Below are 23,895 nucleotides of genomic sequence, written 5' to 3'. Positions count from 1 at the left end.
CTGGGAGATGACGGAGGTTTTCCGATCCATTTAGAAGCCAAGAGAAGAGCATTTGCTCCATCAAATACTACTAGCATCATATGGGAATCAGTTCACAAGTCCTAAAGCAAATAGTTAAGGCTCACTGCAGAGTCACTTGGTTGAGATGGGCAGTTTAGAAAAAGAAAGAAAGAAAGAAAGAAAGAAAGAAAGAAAGAAAGAAAGAAAAGAAAGAAAGAAAGAAAGAAAGAGAAAACTTATTGTTATCGGCATGCACTGGAGGATCTACCTCCAGAAAATAGAAGAAACTCCAGTACATTAAAAGATTCACTCATATCTATGCATTTCAGAAAGGAGGAAAAAAATGATAACAGTCATATATAAGCCTAAGTAATACATGATGTAATCATAATCATTCATAATTAATAACTCTCATGTTACTTCTCCACTTACTGTGTTCAAGAAGGAATTATTGTATTATGGTAATAAAAGAAAAACGTCAGTTCGGTTGCCGTAGAAATCTTGGCCAGGCTTACTGTGAACTTCAAGGTTGCCTTTTTCATCTGCCAATTAGCACACATTCCTTTAATGTTTCTCTTTTGCTAAAATGTCCCATTCCGCTAAGGATTTGTTTTCCTGGCACCTGAAAAGTATGTTTCAGCATCTCAAGCACAGAATATTGGCCATTGGGGTCTTGAACTGCATGCAATGGTTCCAACATCTTCTATCAAATGATTACTCAAATTACAGGGCAAATTCCAGATCGCTGTTTCTAAGGGTGGCTCTAGAGGAGAGAGTTATAGTGCAGGCATCCTACTTTATTCCTATGGTTTTAGGAGGGCCCACTCTAATCCTGCACTGGTATTTTCCTGCTTTTTCCTATCATTTTATTTCAAGGGTGGGGGGAGACTTCAGCCAAACATGAAAAAGCTGGAGATGCTCTTTGGCCTCCAACTGTGAGCCCTTCAACTCAGACCCAATGAAGAGTTGAGCTATGCTTTCTTCCTCACTGCAGCTTCCCAGCACTAAAGTGAACTTTCTATGAGCTGCTATTAGATATAGATCTAATTAACACACGATTAAGGCTTCAGACTGCATTCCCAATCTATTTCAAATGGGAGAAAGTCCCATAGAAGGCATACCCTTACTTCCTCACTGTAATCCAATTGCAGTGACATGCGGTGAGGGATACCATTGGTGAGGCAAGAGCGCGGCAGCGGCAAGAAGCAACGTCCCCGCCGCTGTGTCCGACAGGCGTCTCTCGTTTATGATGGACATAAATGCGAGATGCCTGTCGGACACAGCGGCGGGGGTGTTGCTTCTCGCCGCTGCCGCGCTCTGCCGCCTCGCCACCCGCCTCCTCTGTCCCCGCTGACATTCTTGGGAGCAGGTCGGGTGGCTGGCTGGCTGGGAGGAGAAGAGCCGTGAGTCTTTGTGCCGGCTGGCCGGCCAAGCAGGGAGCAGGTCGGATGGGGGTGAGTGGCTGGCTGGCTGGGAGAAGAGCGGTGAGTCCCTCCCCAGCCAGCCACAAGGGCTCACCGCTCTCCTCCTCCTCCTCCTCCTCCTCCTCCCCGCTTGGTGCTGGGCTGGCTGCAGAAGAAATGGTGGCTGGTGAAAGAAAAACCTCTCCAGAATCACCCTTGCACTTGCGCAGTCGCTCAAATGCAAGACGTGATTCGCTGCTCCCAGATCAGGAGGCGGGAGAATCAGTGCCTCTTTTGAATATTAAATCTTTTGCTTTTTAACTCCGCCTTAACTTTTAAAAGGTGAAAAACTCCTTAAGCAAAAGAGGCCCCGAGTTCTCTCACCTCCTCCTAGTTAACACTGAGAGCAGACACCAAGCCACTGTGACTTGAAATCTGGTAGCAACTATCCTGGCTTTAATTCATTAAAAAAAAAAATTAAAACTCTTTCCTTTCTCTCAGGAGACTGGGGAGGCTCCGCCTCCCTTGCCTCTAGTGACTGCACGTCCCTGTCCAATTGTAAAATCAATCTTCAAGGGGATTAGCGCTGAAAGTTATCTTCTTACTTTAAAGAATAATTGTTTCTGGCTTCTGGGGGAGGAGCCTGCCGCCGTCGGGAGCTCAACGGAGCTCCTCTCAGAATTCTGGTCTGTATATCTTATAAGATCTATAGATATCTCCCCTTTCTGGCAGAAAGGGGCAGGGAGAAGGTCAGTCGTTAGGATCTCTTTGTAATTCACAGCTTTTTTTTTTTTTGCTGTGAATGGAGAAGAGGTTCAACATTAGCTGAGCTTTTACTCCAGCCAGTTCTTCGCAGCTGCTTTTTTGCAGCCCTAGGCAGATTGCCCCCCCCCCAGGACAAAGTTAAGCTATTTAAAAATTAATCCGGGCGGGGACCATTCCTGAGGAATTTCTTCTATTATTATCCAAAATACCAGCTTCAACTTTGTAAAAGGCTCCCTTTTCTAGCTGCGTCACAAGATGGCGATCTTATAGCTTTTGTGTTTGATGTGACGTACTTAGTCAGCTCTACTCTCCTGAAGGCTTCTCCGTATTAACTGTTAAAAGATTAACTGAGGGGAGCAGAGACTTTGATTGTTGGCTTGCTTGATTGCTTGTTTTTTATTTTTATTTTTTTTGGAATGGCTCCCAAATCTAAGCAGAAGCGCTTCCTTAATAACATATCTCAAAAAATTGCTATGAAGTCGCTGCCCTTGCCTCCTACGCCCTCCACTGGAGATTTGTTAACACAAGAATTTCTTCTCAAAACGCTTAATAATTTCAGACAGGAAATTAATCAACTGATATCAGATTTATATGATCAATTTGATGCTAAAATTGCTCAAGCAAAGGAGGATATGATCGGAGTAATGACAGTCATGACAGATTATATTGCTGAAACGGAGGATAAATTGGAACTTTTGGAAGAAACCAACTCTAATTTGACATCCAAAATCCAAACATTACAACAGGAAATTGAAAATGCTCAAAAACAACTTGTCATGATAAATTATAATAAGACTGCGTTTGCAATAAGAGTTAGAGGACTGCGCGAAAACGAACAGGAGAATTTGAAACAGATCTTCTTTGAGGCTCTTAGCCGCTCGGTGGGAAGTCCGGGGCTTAACTTTGATTGGCAGATTCAAAAAATTTACCGCCAGAATTCGTGGGTAGCAAAACAGCGACAGCTTCCGAGGGACATAATTATATATTTTACTACAAGGGAATCCAGAAATGTGATAATACAGAGGCTTTATAACAAGAGGCTGAGAATTGATGGACAGGACTTGATTGTTTTTAAAGAAATACCATCTCAAATATTAAGAGCAAGGAGAGACTACATTTTCTTAACTGATGAACTCAGAAATTCTCAGATTCCATACAAATGGGAAGTCCCAGCTGGCATTACAGTTACATTTGAGAATCAAAAACATCGCTTTAATTCTGTCTGTGAAGCCCGAGAATTTTATTACAAGACTCTGAAGGCGGGACTTCCTGATTCATCCGGACCTGGAGAGAGACAAGGAGAAGGAGAAGACAAGCAGCGGGATATGTGGTTACAAGGCGGAGGGTGTTGCTTTCCTCTTCCGGAAGGGCAGAAGAGTAAAGAATAAAACTTCATGATTTCTGCCTGGTATAAAATGGAAAAGTTGTATATCGATGATGAGACATGGAGGCTGAAAGAAGCGCTGCTGATTGTGGACACATATTGTATATAAGACTTGTTTGAACTCTAACTCAAACTGCGCATGAATTATTTTCCTAGGCGAGGAGAGCGGAGATCGCGATCTTCTTGAGTTGTGGTCTGGGACGAACGGAGTTGGGAGGTGCGTGGGAGATGGAAGGGTAGCGAAAGCTTAACTAGACTACTTGGGGCTAGAATGCAAGCTGATGTTTGTATGAATTGCTATTTCAATATAAGGTTAAGAAAGATTAGTCAGAGAGTTTCCAGGAAGGTGGAGTAAATATGTGAGGAGCAATGGACGCGGATAAAATATATATGTGGACATGGGTAAAGGCAGGGTGGAAGGTAAAAAATTTACACGTGGATGTGGGTAAGGACAGAATGGGAGGTGTTGGAAATGAAAAATGAAAGAAGTACTTGAGTTTAATGGTTTTATAGAAAGGTTTGGATATTTGGATAAAAAAGAGATAAATTAAAGGTCTGAACAGATAGATAAAGCAATGAGACTTTTAGTTGGGGAACCCCAATTGATTAACTTACTTGGTTCTAATATAGTTTGAAACCCTGCAAGTAGTAAAATAACCGAAATTTGGAATGAGCCACATTGTTTAAGATTTACAGATGATGGGAAGCTGTGTTAATGTAGTGGGTTTATTGATCTTTCTTGTTTTTCTTTTTTTGTGTGTGTCTTTTTCTTTTCTATTTTTTACTATTTCCTTTTTTTTGTTTTTCTTTTATTTTTTATCTTTTAACTTTAAAGTTAGTTGGTTTTATTATACTCCAGTGCTTGTTAAAGAACTATGCCGGGTATGGGACCTGGGAAGCCGTAAGGGGGTTAGGGAGGGGGGATTATAGGGGGGAGGGTGGAGGGTGGAAATACAGTTTCAATTCTTAGAACAATAAGAATTCACTTGTATACTGCTGCTCGTTTTTCTTTTTTTTTCTTTTTCTCTTTCATTTTCAAAAAAATAAACTGAATAGATTAATTGTAGGGATACACCAAAGTGAGGAGAAGAGGGAAAGAAGAGGGAGAAGTAAAGAGGGAGTGAGAGGGGAATGTAAGGAGGGTGAGATGGAGGGAGGGGGAGATGTCTGAGGGGGAAGGGAAGTAGAAGAGGGGAATGCTGGAGGGGAGAAATGAAAGTTGGAGGGGGAGAAGAAAGGGTGTATGGGGGACTGAAGTGTTATGTTGGGTTTTTTTTATGGTGGATTTTTTTCTTTTTTTTTGTTTTTTTGTTACGCACAGTATATAAGTGATTGTATAAAATGAAAATGAAAATGAAATAAATAAAATGTGTTGAAAAAAAAAAAGAATAATTGTTTCTGCCTCTTCTCCCCTGCCTCGTTCAGATGCAAAGTGTCCTCAGCCTGCCAATCGGAGGCGTCGCAGCTCTGTTTTGCTGCTTGACAGCAAGGCAAGCAAAGGTATGTGGCAAATAATGAGGTTTCTGTTTACTCTGAGGTAAAAGAATAAAACTGCAGTCCATTTGCATTTATTGAATCAGTCGGGAAATGGGCAAAGGAATGGAGGCAGATTATCCTTCTTTCCCTTCTTTCTCAAGCAAGAGGGTAGAAAATTGATATTCTCTATGAGAGAGGATCATCCTTAACTTATCAACAACTTTGCGTGCTTGAATTATGAGTGCAGTGGGGGGGAAGTACTTAAATGGCCCAATTGATTACGCAGAAATAGAATATGGAATGTAACCGGTTCCAGCTAAAGAGATTACATTTGAGAGACAAAATTTTTAAGCATTGTTTTTTGAGTGTTTTCGGATCGCAGCGTTGATCAGGGATTGTTCTTGGTGAGGAGGAAGCAAGCAATGGCCAGTGAACTACAAGCAGCCCCCAACCCAGGAACATCTGTGGGGATGCCTGCATATCAACCTGGCAGGCCCAACTGAACAACCCTTTTATATGTATGGGCCTTCAGCCATCCCCTTCCTAAAGAGATCCATGCCCCAAAGCCTTTTTTTTGCAACTTATGTGTCACCAGGACCACAAAGAACAACACAGACCACCCAGAACTGATCTCCTTTTCACTTCCTACAGTAGTGAAAAGTCAAAGGATATTCAGCTGTTCCTGGCAGCTCTCTGGGTACAAGACAAATAACTAACTCCTTTGAATATTTTTTTTAGATATTTGCTGTCCCTTGTTTCCCTTTATGCCTATGACTGTGAGAAATAGGATTGTCTAATGCTTCACAACTTTTGTATATTTTAGCGGCACAGTTTCAGACTCAAGAGCAGCGTAAATGTTGTGAAGATGGCATGCATGAGAACCCCATGGGGTACAGTTGTGAAAAGCGTGCAAGATACATCCAGGAGGGAGAGGCTTGTAAAGCCGCCTTCCTTGAATGCTGTAACTACATCAAAGGGATCCGAGATGAAAACGTACGGGAGAGCGAGTTGATTCTGGCTAGAAGTAAGTAGCAGGTTCTGGGTTTATTGAAAGAAAGGAACATTTAATTCACCAATACCTGGAAAACGTGGCGCATAATAGCATTACCAAGGTTGAAAACCCATAGGGAATATATTGTTATTAGGTATTTATATGTCATTGTTGCTACTTTATAGTTGGGCTTTAGTACAAAATACAGCTCTGTAAATGCAGGAGGAAAATTCAAAGTTGGGTTGAATGAGGCCTCACTCGTGGGAATCACATCACATCCAGCCTCCCAGTCCCTGGGCTCTCTCAGTCGCCATCAAGGTTAGGTCTACGCAGCATGCAGCCATATTCTCATTACATCACTGTTTTTTAATTAAAGCAGACTCAGGCATCTGCTTCTTCCTCCCAAAACAACCCACCACATTTTTTAAAAAACATTGGTGACCTTTTGGTTCCGCTAAAGCAGCTTTTGGGGAGGTCTCAGCGGTTGAAGAAAGCTTTTGGTGAGAAATGATTTTCAGGGCTTGTTGAGTGAAAGTGGTGGCAATATAGATCTATCTTTAGTGGTAGTTTAATGGTAGACTGCTTCAATTTTATTCTAGTTGGAACAACGAACTATAAATTAAAACCTTGATTTTAAAAAAAATGGGTTTGAAAATGATTATTTTTTAAAAGCTGAGGTAAAAAAAGGACAAGATGGCAACCATAGTAGGGTGGTTGAAACTCTGCCTTCTTTCTATGTGAAAATGTGGGTGAACACTCCTGAAGAAAAGGGGAGAAATAAGCATTGTGTCAATATTGTTATAGACTTATACTTTGAGGTAGCTACAAGATTGGGTGTGGATTAGCAATAGCAGTTAGCAATAGCAGTTAGACTTATATACCGCTTCATAGCGCTTTCAGCCCTCTCTAAGCGGTTTACAGAGTCAGCATATTGCCCCCAAGAACAATCCGGGTCCTCATTTCACCCACCTCGGAAGGATGGAAGGCTGAGTCAACCTTGAGCCGGTGAGATTTGAACTGCCGAACTGCAGATAACAGTCAGCTGAAGTGGCCTGCAGTGCTGCACCCTAACCACTGCGCCACCTCGGCTCTCTTAGAAACACATATGACCTTGATCTTCCTTTCCTTGATAGATAATTGTTTTTCTAGTTTTGGTTTTCTCTGTCTGACTGAAAGTGAAATTATTTCTTAATTTCATTTAATGTGTACATGTCAATCTAATAGAGAATATAAAATAAGGATGGAAGAAATAGGTGGCTACAGAAACAATGATTAATTCTCATCATGTCCTTGCTACTGCATCTAATACTGCATGTGATGGAAGCAGGCCCTGTTGCCCTGCAGAGAGCCTCATTCTGAATAGCTTGAGTTTTGAAGAAGGAAACGTTGCACCATTGGGCCAGTTTGCATATCCAGAACTTTCTGGTAGAATAGCAAGCAAGGGAAAGTATACTTTGATTAACCAAAATACAGAAATACCTACTATTTTGCTATTTTTGAAAATAACAATCTAGTTAACTGTGGCTTATTTAATAAAATACTGTTAAAAAACAATACCTTATACCAACTTGCTTTCTGTTTTCCAGGTGATTTTGAAGATGAATTCTTTGGCGATGACAACATCATCTCAAGGTCTGATTTTCCTGAGAGTTGGTTGTGGCGAACGGAGAACCTGGATGCACCACCTAACCGTCAAGGGTATTGGAGTTCTTCTGTTTATATTACCCCATTTTCCAGTTGAAAGGAAAATCTAATGATTTCAAAATTTATACAGGGATGGGGAAGATGGTGTCTCTTCCAAGAGGAAAGGTTCAGAAAAGGTTCTGCATGAAACCTGGGGTTTATTTTTCACCTCCTTTAGAAGAGAAAAGCTACTTGTTAATCATTGTTTATTATGGACAATGACCAGAATTCCATTTTGAAAAGGTAGAAATGATGATTAATTACAATTAATAACAGAATAACAGAGATGCTTGATACACCCGCCTTAAACTGGCATCATCCTGTGAAAAGCCATGAATTTTGATAAATTAATCTTAGCCAAGTTGATCCAGAGTTATCAACCAAGATCAGAGGATCTAGGTCCATTGGGGGGGGGGGGGAAGTTTCAGCCAAGTAGAGATGTACGTTGGCATATGATGTTTTCTGCTTCTCACACTATTAGCAGCAATAATGCATCTTTCCTCTTGGGTTCTGCTATATGGAGCACAGTTGAAGGACCAGGAAATGATAGTTGTGGAGAAAGCTGCTTTTCAGCTCTTGCTGCTTGGACTAGATGAGCTTGTTGTGCTTCGTCTCCCATCACAGGGCAACTTTGGAAGCTATCAGTAGAATCTTGAAGGGAATACAGATAAATGTGACAGTGAGTCACCTTGAAGTTGAGTTCAAAGTTAGGAATAAGTACCGGTAGTTGGGAATTATTTATCCAGCAGCAATCAAATTGCATTATTATATCTATTTCCCCTTCAAAATAAATGAGTATTTTATTATGAAATCCAACTGTCGCAAACATAGAATTTAATAAGGGAAGTAACTGATGACAACTTCAATTTGGAATTCATTTGTGTTTCCCACTGATTCTTAGATCTTTTTGGAAGGAAGGGCCTGTGTGATTGGTAGCTCTAGAAATTGTCTACCTGGTATTAGCGTCCAAGTGCTCACTGTAATAGCTCTGCACAGGAATGATGTAACACCCTTAATTTTGTCCCTAGGATTTCAAGCAAAACACTGTCTTTTAATGTGAAGGATTCCATCACAACCTGGGAGGTGCTGGCTGTGAGCATTTCACCCACCAAAGGTAAAGAATTATGAACGATGGAGCTAAAGTTGGCAGGTGTGAAAAGCACCTAAGAATTAAAGTAGAATTAATGGGTTTTTTTGGGGGGTGGGGGGCTTTGCCATTGGCTTTCCTTGCAGGGATCTGCGTGGCTGAACCTTATGAAATAACAGTCATGAAAGACTTCTTCATTGATCTTCGACTGCCGTATTCAGTAGTGAAGAATGAGCAGGTGGAGATTCGAGCTGTTCTGTACAACTACGATGACAACAATATTGATGTAAGTTTTGGCACTGACAAGATTGTGGGTATAGAAATTAGGAAATGTGCATGACTTGTGTTACTATCAATTCTTTGACATACTTTGTGTATTTCCAACATTAAACCACAGCATTTTCTGACTAATAATAAAGTGCCAGTGATGGAGGCAATGGTGGGGCACCTTTGGCTAAGGCTCTTTGGAACAGAGTTGGTTAAAGTTTTTGTTATCAGGACCCCTTCCCACTTTTGAACATTATGGAGGGCCCTCAAAGAGCTTTTATTTGCTATATTTACCCATCTTTACCATATTAAAAATTAAAATGGATGCACTTGCAGAATATTTATCTACTGAATAATGTAAAAAAAATAATATTAAACCCATTACATATTACCCAATAAAATATTTTTCATGAAAAAAGTATATTTTGATTAACAACAATAAAACCAACAGAAACAAAGGCAGAATATAAGGAAAAACAGCTGGATGACAGATTAAATAGATGGAAAACCAAAGCTTTGCATGGACAGCACTTGAAAAACATGGAAGCAAAATGTGATGACAACTTGACATGGACAAGGCTTAAGATGGGAACCATCAAGAAAGTAACAGAAAGTTTAATACTGGCTGCTCAAGAACAAGCACGACAAACTAATGCCATGAAAGTGAAGATACAAAAATCCACCAACAACCCAAACTGCCGACTTTGCAACAACAAAGTCGAAACTGTTTCACACTTAATATGTGAATGCAGAAAATTGCACAAACAGATTACAAAGCTGGACATGACCAAGTTGCTAAATTAATCCACTAGTCATTATGTAAAAAATATGATTCACTTCTATCCAGAAAATCATGGGAACATAAAGTGGAAAAGGTTATTGAAAATGAGAAGGTGAAGAGACTTCCAGTTTGCCCATAGTGTTGTTTTCTTTGCCCTCTGCAGCCTTCAGGAATGTGAAAAATGACCCAACGTGCAAACTGGAAATCCGTTCCCCAACTTCCAGTTTGCGCATTGGGTGGTTTTTCGCCCTCAAAAAACAGCCAAAAAAACCCGCCAAAAAACAGCTGAAAAAGAAGGCCAAAGTCAACTGGCCAGTGCACACATGTGTGCTGGAACTGACAGGCAATGCCTGGCGTGCCCTAACAAATGGCTCCGGGTGCCATAAATTTGCCATCACTACCCAGGAGTCTGATACAACCAGGCAGGGAAACCTTTACCTTTATTAAGAACTGTACCTCTTGGATTCTCATATTTCAGGAATCTTATTTGCATAAATATTCTGACTTATTCACACAGTCCTATTTTCCACCAGTCCATGATGAAAAGAAGGGAAGGATAAATTGCATGATATGATGTGTGTGTATGTGTGCTCTGTGTGTACCCCTCTTCTGTCCTTTCTTCCATGTATCACAGTGACTTGCTGGTGCAGGGATATATTTGCTGGGGAATGTCTTTGTGTCATTTGTGGGAAGGCTGGATTTTAAATGATTCTTACGGTCAAAGCTTCCTTGTGGCTCATCTGCTTCTTTCCATCTCCACTAGGTACTAGTGGAACTCTTATACAGTCCAGCCTTCTGCAGTGCTTCCACAGAAGGACAAACATACCGAGAGCAATTCACGATTCCAGCTCTGTCCTCCAGAGCAGTGCCATTTGTGATCGTCCCATTACAGCAAGGATTGCATGATATTGAGGTCAAAGCAAGAGTTCGTGGACGGAATTTGTATGATGGTGTGAAGAAGAAACTGAATGTTGTAGTAAGTAACAAGTGGGGTTATATTATGGCTCTTGGAGAGGGAGAGAGATCTCTGCCGATAAAGGCTATTCACCATGTATTAATGAGTGCACTCTTTGTCTTCCCCAATTGCAACAGAAAGGCATTTTGGTCTCAAAACTTTACTTGTAACTGCACAAAATGTCCCATCTTCCATGGTGGTTAAAATGGTCTAGTTTGTTATCTTCATGGACTATATAGTTGTTCTGATTGTCTTTTGAAAACTCCTAGAATCTTCCCACAGCAAATTTTGGTTGGTTTGAAAATGGCAGAACAGGGGCAGAGCTGGCTGCTTGGGGAGTTTTTAAATATATATTTTTTAAATTTAAGTAAACATGGTCACTCTTGGACAATAGGTTTCTTTTGGTCCAGTCTTTCTCCCCCAGCCCCCAATCCTTCCCTCTGCTGCAGTAAAACAATCCCTGCCACATGAAACAATCACTCTTTACATGTCGGTGGTTGATTTGGTGGGAGGATGGGTGTGAGATTTGACCAAGGGGATAAGATGGTCCACAACAACAGCAATATTTCCAAAAAGAGAAAAAAAAAGGTATGCTGGGTTACTAACCAGATAATCTAGGAGTTCCCTAAGCTAGTCTGCCCTCCTGTGTTTTTCATTTTATCCCACAACAAGAATTCACCACCGCCTTTACCGTTGGAGACCCTTTCCTCCCATTCCCAGCCTAATTCTCCTCCCAATTTACAGGTGAACCAGGGTTGGTTTCCAGATTTGGTTTCACAGGGATTGTTGGCAGAGGATATTGGGTTAGGCCCCAATTCACCATCTGGCATGTCAGGCGGATCATGGCCCATTCCACTCGGAGCACGGCTACCACCACTGCCTGGGCCACACAGGCTTCAATTCTGCCAATTACCTCCCTGCGTCCCATCAGATCGCATAGAGTTGGCCTCCTCCGTATTCCATCCGCCAGTCAGTGCCGACTGGCGACTACTCGGAGGAGAGCCTTCTCTGTTGCGGCTCCGACACTATGGAACAATCTCCCCGTGGAGATTCGTACCCTCACCACCGTCCAGGCCTTCCGCACAGCCCTCAAGAACTGGCTAACCCGTCAGGCCTGGGGATAATCTTATTTCGCCCCTCCCGAATGCTGAGTGAATGTTGAGTTTTATTGTCTAATTTACTTTGTGCACATTTCTTTTTTAGTATTGTCCTACACTCCCCTTCCTTTTGATTGTAAGCCGCCCTGAGTCCCCTCAGGGAAAAGGGCGGCCTATAAATAAATAAATCTACAAATCTACAAATCTACAGGAGATATGCAGGGCCGCGACCTGGTCTTCACCATCGCCTTTCATGAAACATTATAAACTAGACATATTTGCCTCCGCCGAGGCATCCTTTGGGCACCGTGTACTGCAGAGCGTCATCGAGGTTCCTGAGACCACAGATCGTTCCAGTGCCCATCCTGAGATCCATATACTTTGGCATGTCCTATGCTTGGATTCTCCAAGCGGCGTACAGGAGAAAGACTGTTGGCTTACCTGAATGGTCGTTCTATGTGCGCCGTTGGAGAATCCAACCCCACCCTTGGTGTCTCGGTCCGGGGTCTAGGGGAAAGACTTACCGGTTGTATTTTTCAGAACTTATCTTATTTCCATCTATCAGTCCGGCTGTGCCTTCTTACAAAACTGGGCTTTATCATCCAAGGGGGGCAAGGCCAGGACTTTTTGAAACCCAGTCTCAAGGCTAATGGATGAAAGTTAAACCCATGCTTGGATTCTCCCGTGGCGCACATAGAATGACTGTTCAGGTAAGCTAATGGTCTTTCTTGCCATCTCGCTCCGCATTATATGAGATAAAGAAGCTCAGGGCTTCCAGGGTAAATATAAATTAATCCTTAATAGAGGACCATATTGATATCTCAGTAGAAGATATCTGGCTCACCTAAGACTTTTCCTACCGTGCACTCAAACATCAGTTTGATTAATAAATATTTTAGAACACTTCTAAGAGATTCCACTGGGGACTCTTCGTATTTTATAACTGATTTTTTGAAGTACTTGTTGCTGTCATGCATGGTATTTTTATTTGCAATGAGGCTCCCATAAGAGATTAATCTGGTGTCTTTTTCTGAAACAGCCTGAAGGGGAACAGAAAAATATTGTGACTATTATTGAACTGGACCCGCGTGCAAAAGGAATCGGTGAGTAACTCTAATTCTTACTCATTAATTCCCAGTATACCTTTTACTAAGTCCTGGGAATGGCAAAGTCCTTTCACCCACATGCTTTATTGGTTCCAGGGAAAGGAGAGGCCCTTTTTAACACAGCAGTTTAAAATAAAAGTTATTTTATTTTGCAAAAGTTATGTTCCTTCCTATTAAGTGCTTATTAAAGTAATTGTGTTAAATTCTATTTACAGTGGATTATTAGGAACAATGCCAAAGAGGAACTTAATGTGGAAATAACTTGTATTTTTCTTTTCCTGTAATTTTCCTCATTTTCTTTTTCATTTTTCAGGTGGAACCCAGGAACAAATAGTCAAAGCCAATAAATTAGATGACAAGGTGCCTGACACAGAAATAGAAACCAAGATTAGTGTTCAAGGTAAGAATTAGTTATTTGAAATCCAGGCTCCTACATCAGTTAAACAGAGAAAATGAAATGAAACCCAATTTTTGCTACAATTCACTGGTGCTGAAGATGGACTCCTGGATAAGACAATATCTCCTTGCCCTTCCATTCACGAATAGATGGAAATGTAGATCAGAGCCTTCCTTATTGGATCCACAGGTACAATGGATCTGTCTCACTTCTGACATTTAAGCTTATTACTTCTGCCCATCTGATGAGATCAGATCAAGGGGGTTTGCTCCAATTCCTGTTGTTTAATCAGTGTAATCTTGTGAAACCTAAGAAGCATTCTATGATGACCCAGGGCACAGCCCAGAGATAACACAAACAGCTGGCAGTTCAAATGGGCTCCTTTATTGCTCCAAATCTCCCCAAATGCTCCCACGTTTCTGGCAAGTCCCAGAGCAGAGTGAGAACAAACCCCCACACAAACCTCAAACAGCCTCTGGCTGCAATTTGACCAACCCAGAGCTGCCTACAACGTGACCCGACAATTGCGCAATAGACATATGCACGGCAACAAAATAGCGCTGATTAAAACACAATATCAAAATCGTGCCGACAAAAGCGCGATGACAAGCACAATAAAATTGAAAAAATTACTCTTAGGGTTAGGGTTAGGGTTAGGGTTAAATAAAATCAAAAAAATTACTGTTACTGTTTGATTAGCGAATTAGTTCAATGTGATTGCACACTCTTTAAATGTCATCACGCATTTGTCGATGCGCATTTGTCAGCGCGCTATTGTCAAAAACCAATTAGCGATTTTGACAGCGCTCATTTGTCTGTCGCGGTTTTGTCGGCGCGCATGTCTATCGCGCTTTTGTCGGTGAACCGCCTACACAAAGGCTGCACGGCAATGAATCCCAAATGAAATTGGCAAAAGAAGAGCAAAGCAAAGATTTCAGGGGGCAAAAGATTCAGATAATTAGTCCAGAAGGCCAACTAGGAATGCAAGGACACTTGGCAAGATCAAATGTCGGCACACAACACTTTAGTAACTCGGTGTTTGTTCCCAACAAATGCCCTTCCCCACAGCGTCTCCTGAAATCTCATTCCCCAGGTGTGCCTAGTGAAGCTGGGCAGGGCACTCACCTTGTCAGTGACGTACTCCGTCTGAGCTGGTCACACCTTTCTCTGCACACTCCGAGCCCTTGCATCAGGAGGGGGTGGTTCTTGCTCCTCGTCTGAGCTCTGTCTCTCCTTCCTGCCTGCAGAAAAGCCTTGCCTGGACCGAATTTGCCCTTCCCCAGTTTCTTCAAAGGCCAACGGAGGTGTCCTCTCGCTCTCTGTCAGTTCTTGTTCCATCTTATCTTCCCCTTTGTCAAGGACAGGACTGAAAAGATTACTTTCTGCATTTGGGTCTTACTGTGTTGAAAACCATTTGACTATTAATTATGATAAATCGAAAGTATTAGTGTTTACTAGAGCCCGGAAATTGTATAACTGGGATATCAGTGGCAATGCTGTTAAGCAGGTTTTCCATTTTAAGTATTTAGGTATTCAATTTCAGAACACCAGTGCCTGGACCAGACACCGAACCCAGGTGCTGAACTCGGCCTCCTGTAGTCACCAGAAGATTTTAAGATTCTTTTATACCCAGGGTGGCCAGTTCATTCCTTCTGCCCTACGTATTTACAAAGCCAAAACATTTGCCCAAACCCTTCACGGTATTCCCATATGGATAGGGGGCTTCAAGGATTGCATTGAAAGAACCCAGGCTGCTTTTCTTAGAAAATTTCTGGGTCTCCCCCCCCCCTTGTGTTGGTTTTGCCCCGATGTACCTGGAACTGGGCATTCGATCAGTGGAATGTATGGCCTGGATTAACACCTTTAAATGGTGGTTTCGGGTGCTTTTTCTGGCAGTTCCTGGCAGCTACCTCTCCCTGGTGTTTGTGGTACTCCCATATTTCTCGCTGGGAGAAAGAGCTGCTGAAGAAACTACATCTGCTAGGTTTTACGGAGGATGCCGTGGGAAACTTCGACCTTAAGGACGCCCAATATAGGGTAGTCCAACAGCTTGTGGACCTTGATTTACAATATCTATGAGCCAGAGCCAACAAGACTTGCTCCCCCCCTGACTCTCAACCAACCTAATAACTATGGATTGAGGGTGGCTTCCTATTTTTATACTTTAACCATTCCCAAGTATAGAAGAGCTTTTTTCCTAGCTCGCTTTAATGTCTTGCCCTCAGCACTTTTGGATGGTCGTTTTAAGAGGCTCCCGATTAACGAGCGACTATGCCCTTGTGACAGAGCCGAGGTTGAATCTATGGAGCACGTCCTTCTATTTTGCCCCATATATAATGCAGACAGATCTAAGTTACTGTCTCTTCTTGAAATCTTCCCTTCTAGACCTAATGGCTGTAATTTGTTTGTATATTGCCTTGGAGATGGCTCCTCATACATCATCTATCAGGTTTCCAAATTTTTCTTAAGAGCTGTAACAGTGGTGGGTTTCAAAAATTGTTCGAACCTACTCTCGGGGTGTGGCCTCCTTTGTGGGAGTGGCTTGCCTCCCATGTGACCGGATGGGAGTGGCTTGCCGCCCATGTGACCGGATATGAAGATGCGGGCGACACTTGTCAGAACCACCTTAAATTACCTCACACACAGCACTGGCATGCATAAGAATAGGATGTCAACTTGTTTTTTAAAAGGCATCTTTGGTTTGCGTTAAAACAACTTCAACACACGCAATGTTCCGATTGCACCACAAACGCAGTAGTCATCCTTGCCTTTCACAGAGGCACTGAGTTTTATAAATATGAGCTTGATAGTGTAGAATAATCATATCCAAGGACCAGTGGTGGGTTTCAAAACATTTTGGAAGCTCTTCTGTAGGTGTGGCCTGCTTTCCGGGTCCCCTGGTGGAACCTCTTCTAACTGGTTTGGTAGATTTGACGAACCGGTTCTACCGAATAGGTGCGAACTTGTAGGAACCCACCTCTGAGCTGTAACCATTAGAGGAGAATGCTGTAACTTCCCTTAGTTAAGCTTTTGGTGACTGATTGCTATGATGCTATGATCAATTCTCTTATGTCTCTTTTGTAGTACTTGTGTTTTGGTCTCTGACAGTAAATAAAATATATACGTAAGATTTTCTACCAGTATTGAGCTAATCTTCTGGTCAGCTATGTCTTTTTCTATGTATATATTATTTCTCCTTTTTAACCCTTTTTAACATCCTAAATTGCCAAGGAGAGCAGAAATCTTAAAACTGAATTAAATAAACTAGTTAAAAAAAACCTAATAATTAGTCAAAATTACCCCAGGCTCTATTCTCTAAAGAAAGAATAGTAGAGTTGGAAGTCAAATTAGACTATTCATTTGCCCTAAAGCTACTGAAGCTTAAAGCAAGATCACAAACTACCCACCTTCTGCAGATGTTTGACAATTCTTTCATGTTCAGGTAACCCTGTGGCTCAGATTGTTGAAAATTCAATTGACGGAAGTAAAATCAAACATCTCATTATCACTCCTTTTGGCTGCGCGGAGCAAAATATGATGAGAATGACTCCAACAGTTATTGCCACCTACTACCTGGATGCAACAGATCAGTGGGAGATCCTCGGCATAAATCGCAGGCCTGAAGCTGTCCAACAGATCATGAAAGGTAAGGCAAATTATCTCCAGAGTTGTTTTCTTCAGGGGATGGAAATGTGAGATTCATTAATCCCTAAATTGAACAAATGTAAAACCCACAGAAGTCAAGAAGCCAAGTATTCTTAAATGTATGGCGAGGTTCTTTTTGTTGTTTTTTCACAAGGTCGGTTCCTGCTAGCTTAGCTGAGGATATCATTTCTTTAGTCTGGAGGGGTGGTTGTGATCATAGTAACTGCAAGAAAAGTTTAAATATGGACTCATGGAATTATCACAAATTTCTATAAAAGGAAAGACATTTTTTTCTTTTTTTTAGTGAGTTTAGAAGTATTGTTCTGCTATCAAATGCTTTTGTTGTTCTTGTTCTTGTTGTTGTTAAGGTTGCTTTCTTTCAGAATCTCATCTGAAGAGTGGGATGGTTTTACACTGAGACCAGAACACAAACCGAAACAAGCGTGCAAAGGAAAAGCACCTCCAAGGAGACTCACAGCAAAGAAAGAAGAGTGCAAAACTGTTCTGGATGCTAGTCTAGATGTGATTTGTATGGTTGGAGCTAAATTTCATAGCTCTTTCTATCTTGTCCCTTTTCAGGTTACACCCAGGAGCTGGTGTACAAGAATGCAGACCATTCCTATAGAACATTTCCACAGGGTGTATCTAGTACCTGGTATGGACAAAACTATAGCCCTTACTTTAAGATCATGGAAAGGCTTTCCTCTAACTTCCTCTATAAATGTTCATATATTTTGATTTTCTAACTTCTGCTTCAGCATCTGCTTCTCTTCTCTTTGTATTTTTTTATTTGTTTGCTTTCTTCATTCCTTTCTATTTACCTTCTAGAAGCTCCTTCCCTGGCTGTGCTTCAAACCTTGACAAACTCCTCTCTTCTGATAATGGCTTACCCATATAACATGTCTTCCTCTTTTTCCTCTTGTTTTCTCATGTCTAGCTTTTAGTATCAATCAGTTCTATTTTCCCCCTTAAGATAAGAATGGAAATTTGCTCCTGCTACAATAGGATAGGATAGATCTGGAAGGGACCTTAGAGATCTTCTAGTCCAGCCCCCTGCTCAAGCAGGAGACCCTATATTATTTCAGACAAGTGATTGTCCAGTCTCTTCTTAAAAACCTCCAGTGATTAAGCCCCTACAGCTTCTGAAGGCAACTTCTGTTCCACTGGTTAATTGTTCTCACTGTCAGGAAATTTCTCCTTAATTCCAAGTTGCTTCTCTCCTTGATTGGTTTCCATCCATTGTTTCTTGTCCTGCACTCTGGTGCTTTGGAAAAGGACCCCCTCCTCTTTGTGACAGTCTCTCAAATACTGGAATAACTGCTATCATGTCCCCCCATGTTTCTCTAAACTAGCCAAATCCAAATCCTGCAAACGTTATTCATATGCTTTAGCCTCCAGATCTTTAATCATCTTAGTTGCTCTTCTTTGCACTTTTTCTCAACATCTTTCTTGTAATAAAAAAAATATTTTTAATTTAAAACAAACATAACATCCTTCTTTACATGCTGTAGAAAGTGTATCAGTTGGTTACAAAAAGACTTTCGTGCATCTCTTCCTCAGTCAACAAACATAATTCATATTAACTCAAGCATTTTAACTCAAATATTTATACATGTCACCATCATCATATCTCCATTTTCATTTGACTATAATTGTTTAAGCTCCTTCATCATAAAATATACCAAAATTTAATACATAACCACATACTGGCCTTTCAATTATTATTTCTAAAAAACCCCATTAACACTAAATCCTCATGTCCTATTCTAGCTAAATATCCATAATATTTAATAACAAAGTTTTCTAATCCTCCTTTCCAAATCACTGTTTAAAATTTATACCCAGCTTCCTTATGTTATACCCATATCTATATATACATTGTTATTCTTATCCCTCCTTTATTTGACTATATCCTATATCATAACATTTTCCCCCTAATAATCAAAACTTTAACTGTATCTAACTTGGTTCTTTTTTCTTTTTTCTTTATTAACCTTTATGTATAATCCAAAAGGATTTCTAATCTTCCTTACATGGGTACCATTCAATATTCATATCCAGTTATACTCATCATAACACTACACATTGTATACATTAATAACATTATCAATTTTTATTTAAACTATATCTATTGTCAATAAATTTCACTAGGTTTAGCTAGTTTTAAATTATATTCTTCCATCTATCAACCTGTATCTTTCCAATAGCAAAACAGTCTCATATCTTCTGCCATTTGTGGTGCCAGTCCTCTAATCATCTCCCTTGATGAACTTTGTATGGACTCCTCATTGCTTATAAGATCTCTCATGTAATCTTGATGCCCTTCTTCTGTTTCCTTAGTCAGCTTTTCTTTGATTGTCAGTAGTGTTATCAATGCTATTGCTAATAAAATTTCTCTCTTTAAATCCATAGATTCTTTGGTTTTTTTCTTCTTCTATATCTTGCCCTCTGGGATAAAATTCCCCTCCATTTAATCCCTCTTTCAGGATTCCACTCTTTCCATTTTCAGAGACAAACCAATCACCATAAATATCAGCAAATTTAATCTCTTTATATTCATTTTCCACTTCGATTTTTTTAGTTTTAACCACCACGTTTTGCATTTGATAAACATCCTCAACTTCTTCATCATATTTTGCTGTTATATACTCTAAGTCTTCCAGCTTCTTCTCTATTCTCTCATATGTATTTGATAATTTCTGTATTTCTGAAAATATCTTTTGCAAGCTTAAGATTTTTGTTTCCTTTTGAAATTGTGCAATTTTCTCCAGCTAACAAACACAGCTGCTCTAGCTTGGAAGGTTAATAAAATTAAACATAGATTCACAAAAATACTTTGTTTTCACTTTTCTCTGGTTAAAGATATATTTCAAAGGGACATCTGCATGCTTCCCTTCTTATCACTCTCTATAACCAAGCAGTGAGACCTTGTAGTGCCAAGCCAAAACAATCAGTGAAGAAAAAAAATGTTTCATTTCCATTACACAAACTCCAATACACAAACCTTCCAGCCTCCGAGTAGCAATGCTATTGTTGCAAATTTCCTTATTTCTTTTGTATCTTTTTTGTATTTCAAGTTAGAAAAAAGAGTCCAATTTTTAAATGGGTTAGAAAAACACCCACAGTAATGAAAGAGGAAAATTTTAGACCATAGGTTACAGAGAATAATAAAAGAAAAAATAGAAGAAAACTTAATCCATTCATTTTAAAAGGCTTGCATAAATTCCATCCATGAAGATAGCATTTAACAAGTAAGATAACCACTGTCCAAAACCATTCCAAATTTAATTCCGCTGCTTGATTCTTCTGTTCTCCAATTTAAATTAATTTTAAGTTTTTTATAGGCAGTCTCTTTTTAAAACAGTAAAAGTTCCTCACCAGTTGGACACACTTTCTCTTTCTGTATCCTTCCATTTTGGAGCCACCCCGACTTCATCATCCTTGGCTGGTTTTTTTGTCGCCGGCTTGAAGAACTTCTCTTGCATCAATCAGGGATTTTGCGATGTCCCTGAGGTCAGCAAGACATATTCTTCCTGTTCACCGTCTCTTCGGGATGGTTTAGGTCCGATTGGACCACCCAGTGGCAAAAGTATTGGCTGTGGTCTCAGAGCATTGAGACCGCATTCTGTATCATTGCGACGTTGACTCCTCCTCTCCAAAGTCTCAACATCTTTTTTTATAGCATGGTGATCAAAACTGGATGCAGCATTCTACGAGTAGTTCAAATGAGGTTTTCTAAAGTAGTATAATACTTCACATGATTTTGCTTCTATGCCCCTGTTTATACAACCTAGGACGGTATTAGCTATTTTGGCAGCAGCTGCACACTGCTGAGTCACACTTAAGTAATTGTTCACTAGGACTCCGAGGTCCATCTCACAGTTATTGTTTCACCTAATCTATACTTATATTTTGGTTTTTTTCTGCCTAAATGTAAAACTTCTATTTTCTCCACATTAAAATTCATTTTGTTGAAAAAGGGCCCTTTGTTCATAGCTGTCAAAATCCTTTTGGATCCTGAGCTTGTCTTGGCTATTCCTGCCAGCTTAGTGTCATCTGCAAATTTCATGTTCCCTTTCTATTCCCTCATCTAAGTCATTTATGAAGATATTGAAGAGTAGTGGGACTAAGACAGAACCTTGTGGTTCCCCACTGCTCACTTCCCTCTATGCAGATGTAGTACCAGTATGGATTACTCATTGAGTACAGTTTTCAGCCAGTTACAAATCCATATGGTGGTGATGCCATCTATCCCACATTTTTCTAGCTTACCAAGAAATAGGTTGTGGTTACTTTGTCAAATGCTTTATTGAAATCTAAGTATATTATGTCCACAGAATTTCGCTGCTCTACTAATTTAATCACTTTATCTAAGAATGAAATAAGATTGGTTGAGCAAGGTCTGTTTTTAACAAACCCATGCTGGCTTTTAGTTATAACTTTATTTGTTTCCAGATGTTCACAGATCTGTTTTCTGATTATCTTTTCCAGTATCTTTCCAGGTATTGATGTTAGGCTAATTGATCTAGAGTTTCCAGGGTTTGTTCCCCCACTTTTTTTTCTAAAGATGAGAACCACATCAGCTCTTTTCCAATCCTCAGGTGGTTCCCTGAGGCTCCAAGACTTTTGAAATATATGGTACAATGGTTCTGAGATAACATCTTCCAGGTCCTTCAGAACACTTGGATGTAATCCATCAGGTCCCAGAGATTTATATTCATCAGGATCAGGCAGGCGTTCTCTTGCCATTTTTTTTGTTTATTTTAATTTTTATTTCTAGTCAGTCTGTTACAGTATTTTTTTTTTAGTTGGTGGAGATACAGTTTCTTTAGACTGATGCAAAGAATGAGTTAAGCAGCTCTGCTTTTTCTCTACTACCTGTTACTTCCTTGTCATTTTCTCTCTCTCTCTCTCTGTTTTTTTCTAGTTATTAATATGTTGAAAGAAACTTTCTAAATTATCTTTGACTTTTGCGGCAAGCTTTTGTTCATTCTGAGGCTTTGCTTTCCTGACTTCATCTTTGCAGATTCCTGCCTATCTGCTGATATTCTGCCTTAGTTATGTGTCTCTCTCTTTCCCTTTTTTTCGTACTTGTCCTTTTCAGGACAACTTTAGTTTTCAGTTTATCAGAGAGATCTTTGTGCAACCATGCTGGTTTGTTCTTAGATTTCTTATTTTTCTTTTTCAGTGGTATTTTGCTAGATTGGGCTTTTATTATTGTATTTTTCAGCATTTCCCGTGCTTCTTGAGTTGCTTTCCCCTTTAGGATTTTCATCCATGGAATCTTCCCTAGGCTGTCTCTGAGGTTGTTAAAATCAGCTCTTTTAAAGTTTAAGACACTGTCTGGATTATGTTCTATTGCTTGTATTTACATTACATTGAATTCTAATATGATGCGGTTACTCTCGCCCAAAGTTCCTGCAACTTCAAGTCCCTCTATCACTTCTTTTCTATTAGTAAGAATTAGATCCAGTATACCTTTTCCTCTAGTTCCCTCCTCTACCTTTTGAATGACAAAGTTGTTGGCTAGGTTTGTTAGGAATCTGTTTGGTATCCCACTTGTTGCAGAGTTTGTTTCCCAGTCGATAGCAATAGCACTTAGATTTATATATTGCTTTACAGTCCTATCTAAGCAGTTTACAGAGTTAGCATATTACCCCCAACAATTTGGGTCCTCATTTACCCATCTCAGAAAGATGGAAGACTGAGTCAACCTTGAGCCTGGTGAAATTTGAACTGTCATATCGCAGGCAGCCAGCAGGCAGCAGAAGTAGCCCGCAGTTTTGCACTCTAACCGCTGCGCCACCATGGCACATCATATATCAGGATATCAGGGTAGTTAAAGTCTCCCATTACTATTAAGATATGCTTCCTTCATACATTTGTTAACTGGTTGAGCCAAGGTGGCGCAGTGGTTAAATGCAGCACTGCAGGCTACTGCTAGATCAGCAGTTCAGCGGTTCAAATCTCACCGGCTCAGGGTTGACTCAGCCTTCCATCCTTCCGAGGTGGGTAAAATGAGGACCCAGATTGTTGGGGGCAATATGCTGACTCTCTGTAAACCGCTTAGAGAGGACTGAAAGCCCTATGAAGTGGTATATAAGTCTACTGCTATTGCTATTGCTATTGGTTGGCAAAAAGTCCATCTATTTCTTCTGATTGGGTGGCTGTCCTTTAGTATACATTTATGGCAATGTCACTATTTTTTCCTTTTATATTGACCCATATACATTCTAGGAGGTTTTTATTTTTGATCATGTAGATGATTCTGTAGTGCAACTCCATGTCCTCTTTTTGTAGATCTGTTTCTTTTGAGCAATTTGTATCCATCCATCAAATGCATTCCAGTCATGGAATTGTGTACTATTGCTTCAAGTTCACTCTGTTTGTTCCCCAAACTTTGAGCATTTGTATATAAGCATTTGAGTTTTTTATGTTTCCTGCATCTCCTATTTGATACTTGATATTTTCTTTTTTTCTCATCACTCCCTACCTCATTGTTTAACTTATTTTCTTGGGGTTTATGATTGGTTTTATGTTCCAGAGATTCTAAACATTGGTCATCCTACCCCCTCAATTTTAGTTTAAAGCCCTTCTGATGAGTTGAGCCAGTAGTTTTCTGAGTACATTTCCCCTGTTATCATGAGGTGCACCTCATCCCTTGTCAAAAGTCCTTCATGTAGGCAATGCAGTCCATCGTCCAGGAAGCCAAAGTTCTCTTGACAACACCAACCTTTGATCTAGTGATTTATTTCTAGAATTCTTTTTTCCTTAATGAGTGCTGACCTTCTGTTGGGAGTACTGATGAGGACACCACTTGTGCCCCTAACTCCTTAACTTTTTTGCCTAGTTGCTCAT

General features: G+C 40.4%; 1 protein-coding gene across 1 annotated transcript in view; it reads left to right on the top strand.

The window, feature by feature from the left end:
* The window catches only part of LOC148048410 (A.superbus venom factor 1-like), a 76,626-nt gene that overhangs the window by 21,926 nt on the left and 30,805 nt on the right, over window positions 1-23,895 (top strand). The window contains exons 16-25 of the mRNA XM_087711003.1: window positions 4,978-5,052; window positions 5,852-6,052; window positions 7,606-7,717; window positions 8,731-8,816; window positions 8,936-9,075; window positions 10,601-10,813; window positions 12,929-12,992; window positions 13,309-13,395; window positions 16,835-17,038; window positions 17,617-17,692. Coding sequence (XP_087567129.1) covers window positions 4,978-5,052; window positions 5,852-6,052; window positions 7,606-7,717; window positions 8,731-8,816; window positions 8,936-9,075; window positions 10,601-10,813; window positions 12,929-12,992; window positions 13,309-13,395; window positions 16,835-17,038; window positions 17,617-17,692 — 1,258 coding nt within the window. The remainder of the gene's footprint in view (window positions 1-4,977; window positions 5,053-5,851; window positions 6,053-7,605; window positions 7,718-8,730; window positions 8,817-8,935; window positions 9,076-10,600; window positions 10,814-12,928; window positions 12,993-13,308; window positions 13,396-16,834; window positions 17,039-17,616; window positions 17,693-23,895) is intronic.

This window comes from Thamnophis sirtalis, unplaced genomic scaffold, assembly GCF_051295495.1.
Source record: "Thamnophis sirtalis isolate CommonGarterSnake01/CBP01778 unplaced genomic scaffold, rThaSir2_p1.2 scaffold_3, whole genome shotgun sequence".
Lineage (NCBI taxonomy): Eukaryota > Metazoa > Chordata > Lepidosauria > Squamata > Natricidae > Thamnophis > Thamnophis sirtalis.
Note: the sequence above shows the minus strand (reverse complement) of the source record. Positions and strands in the feature narration are given on the sequence as shown.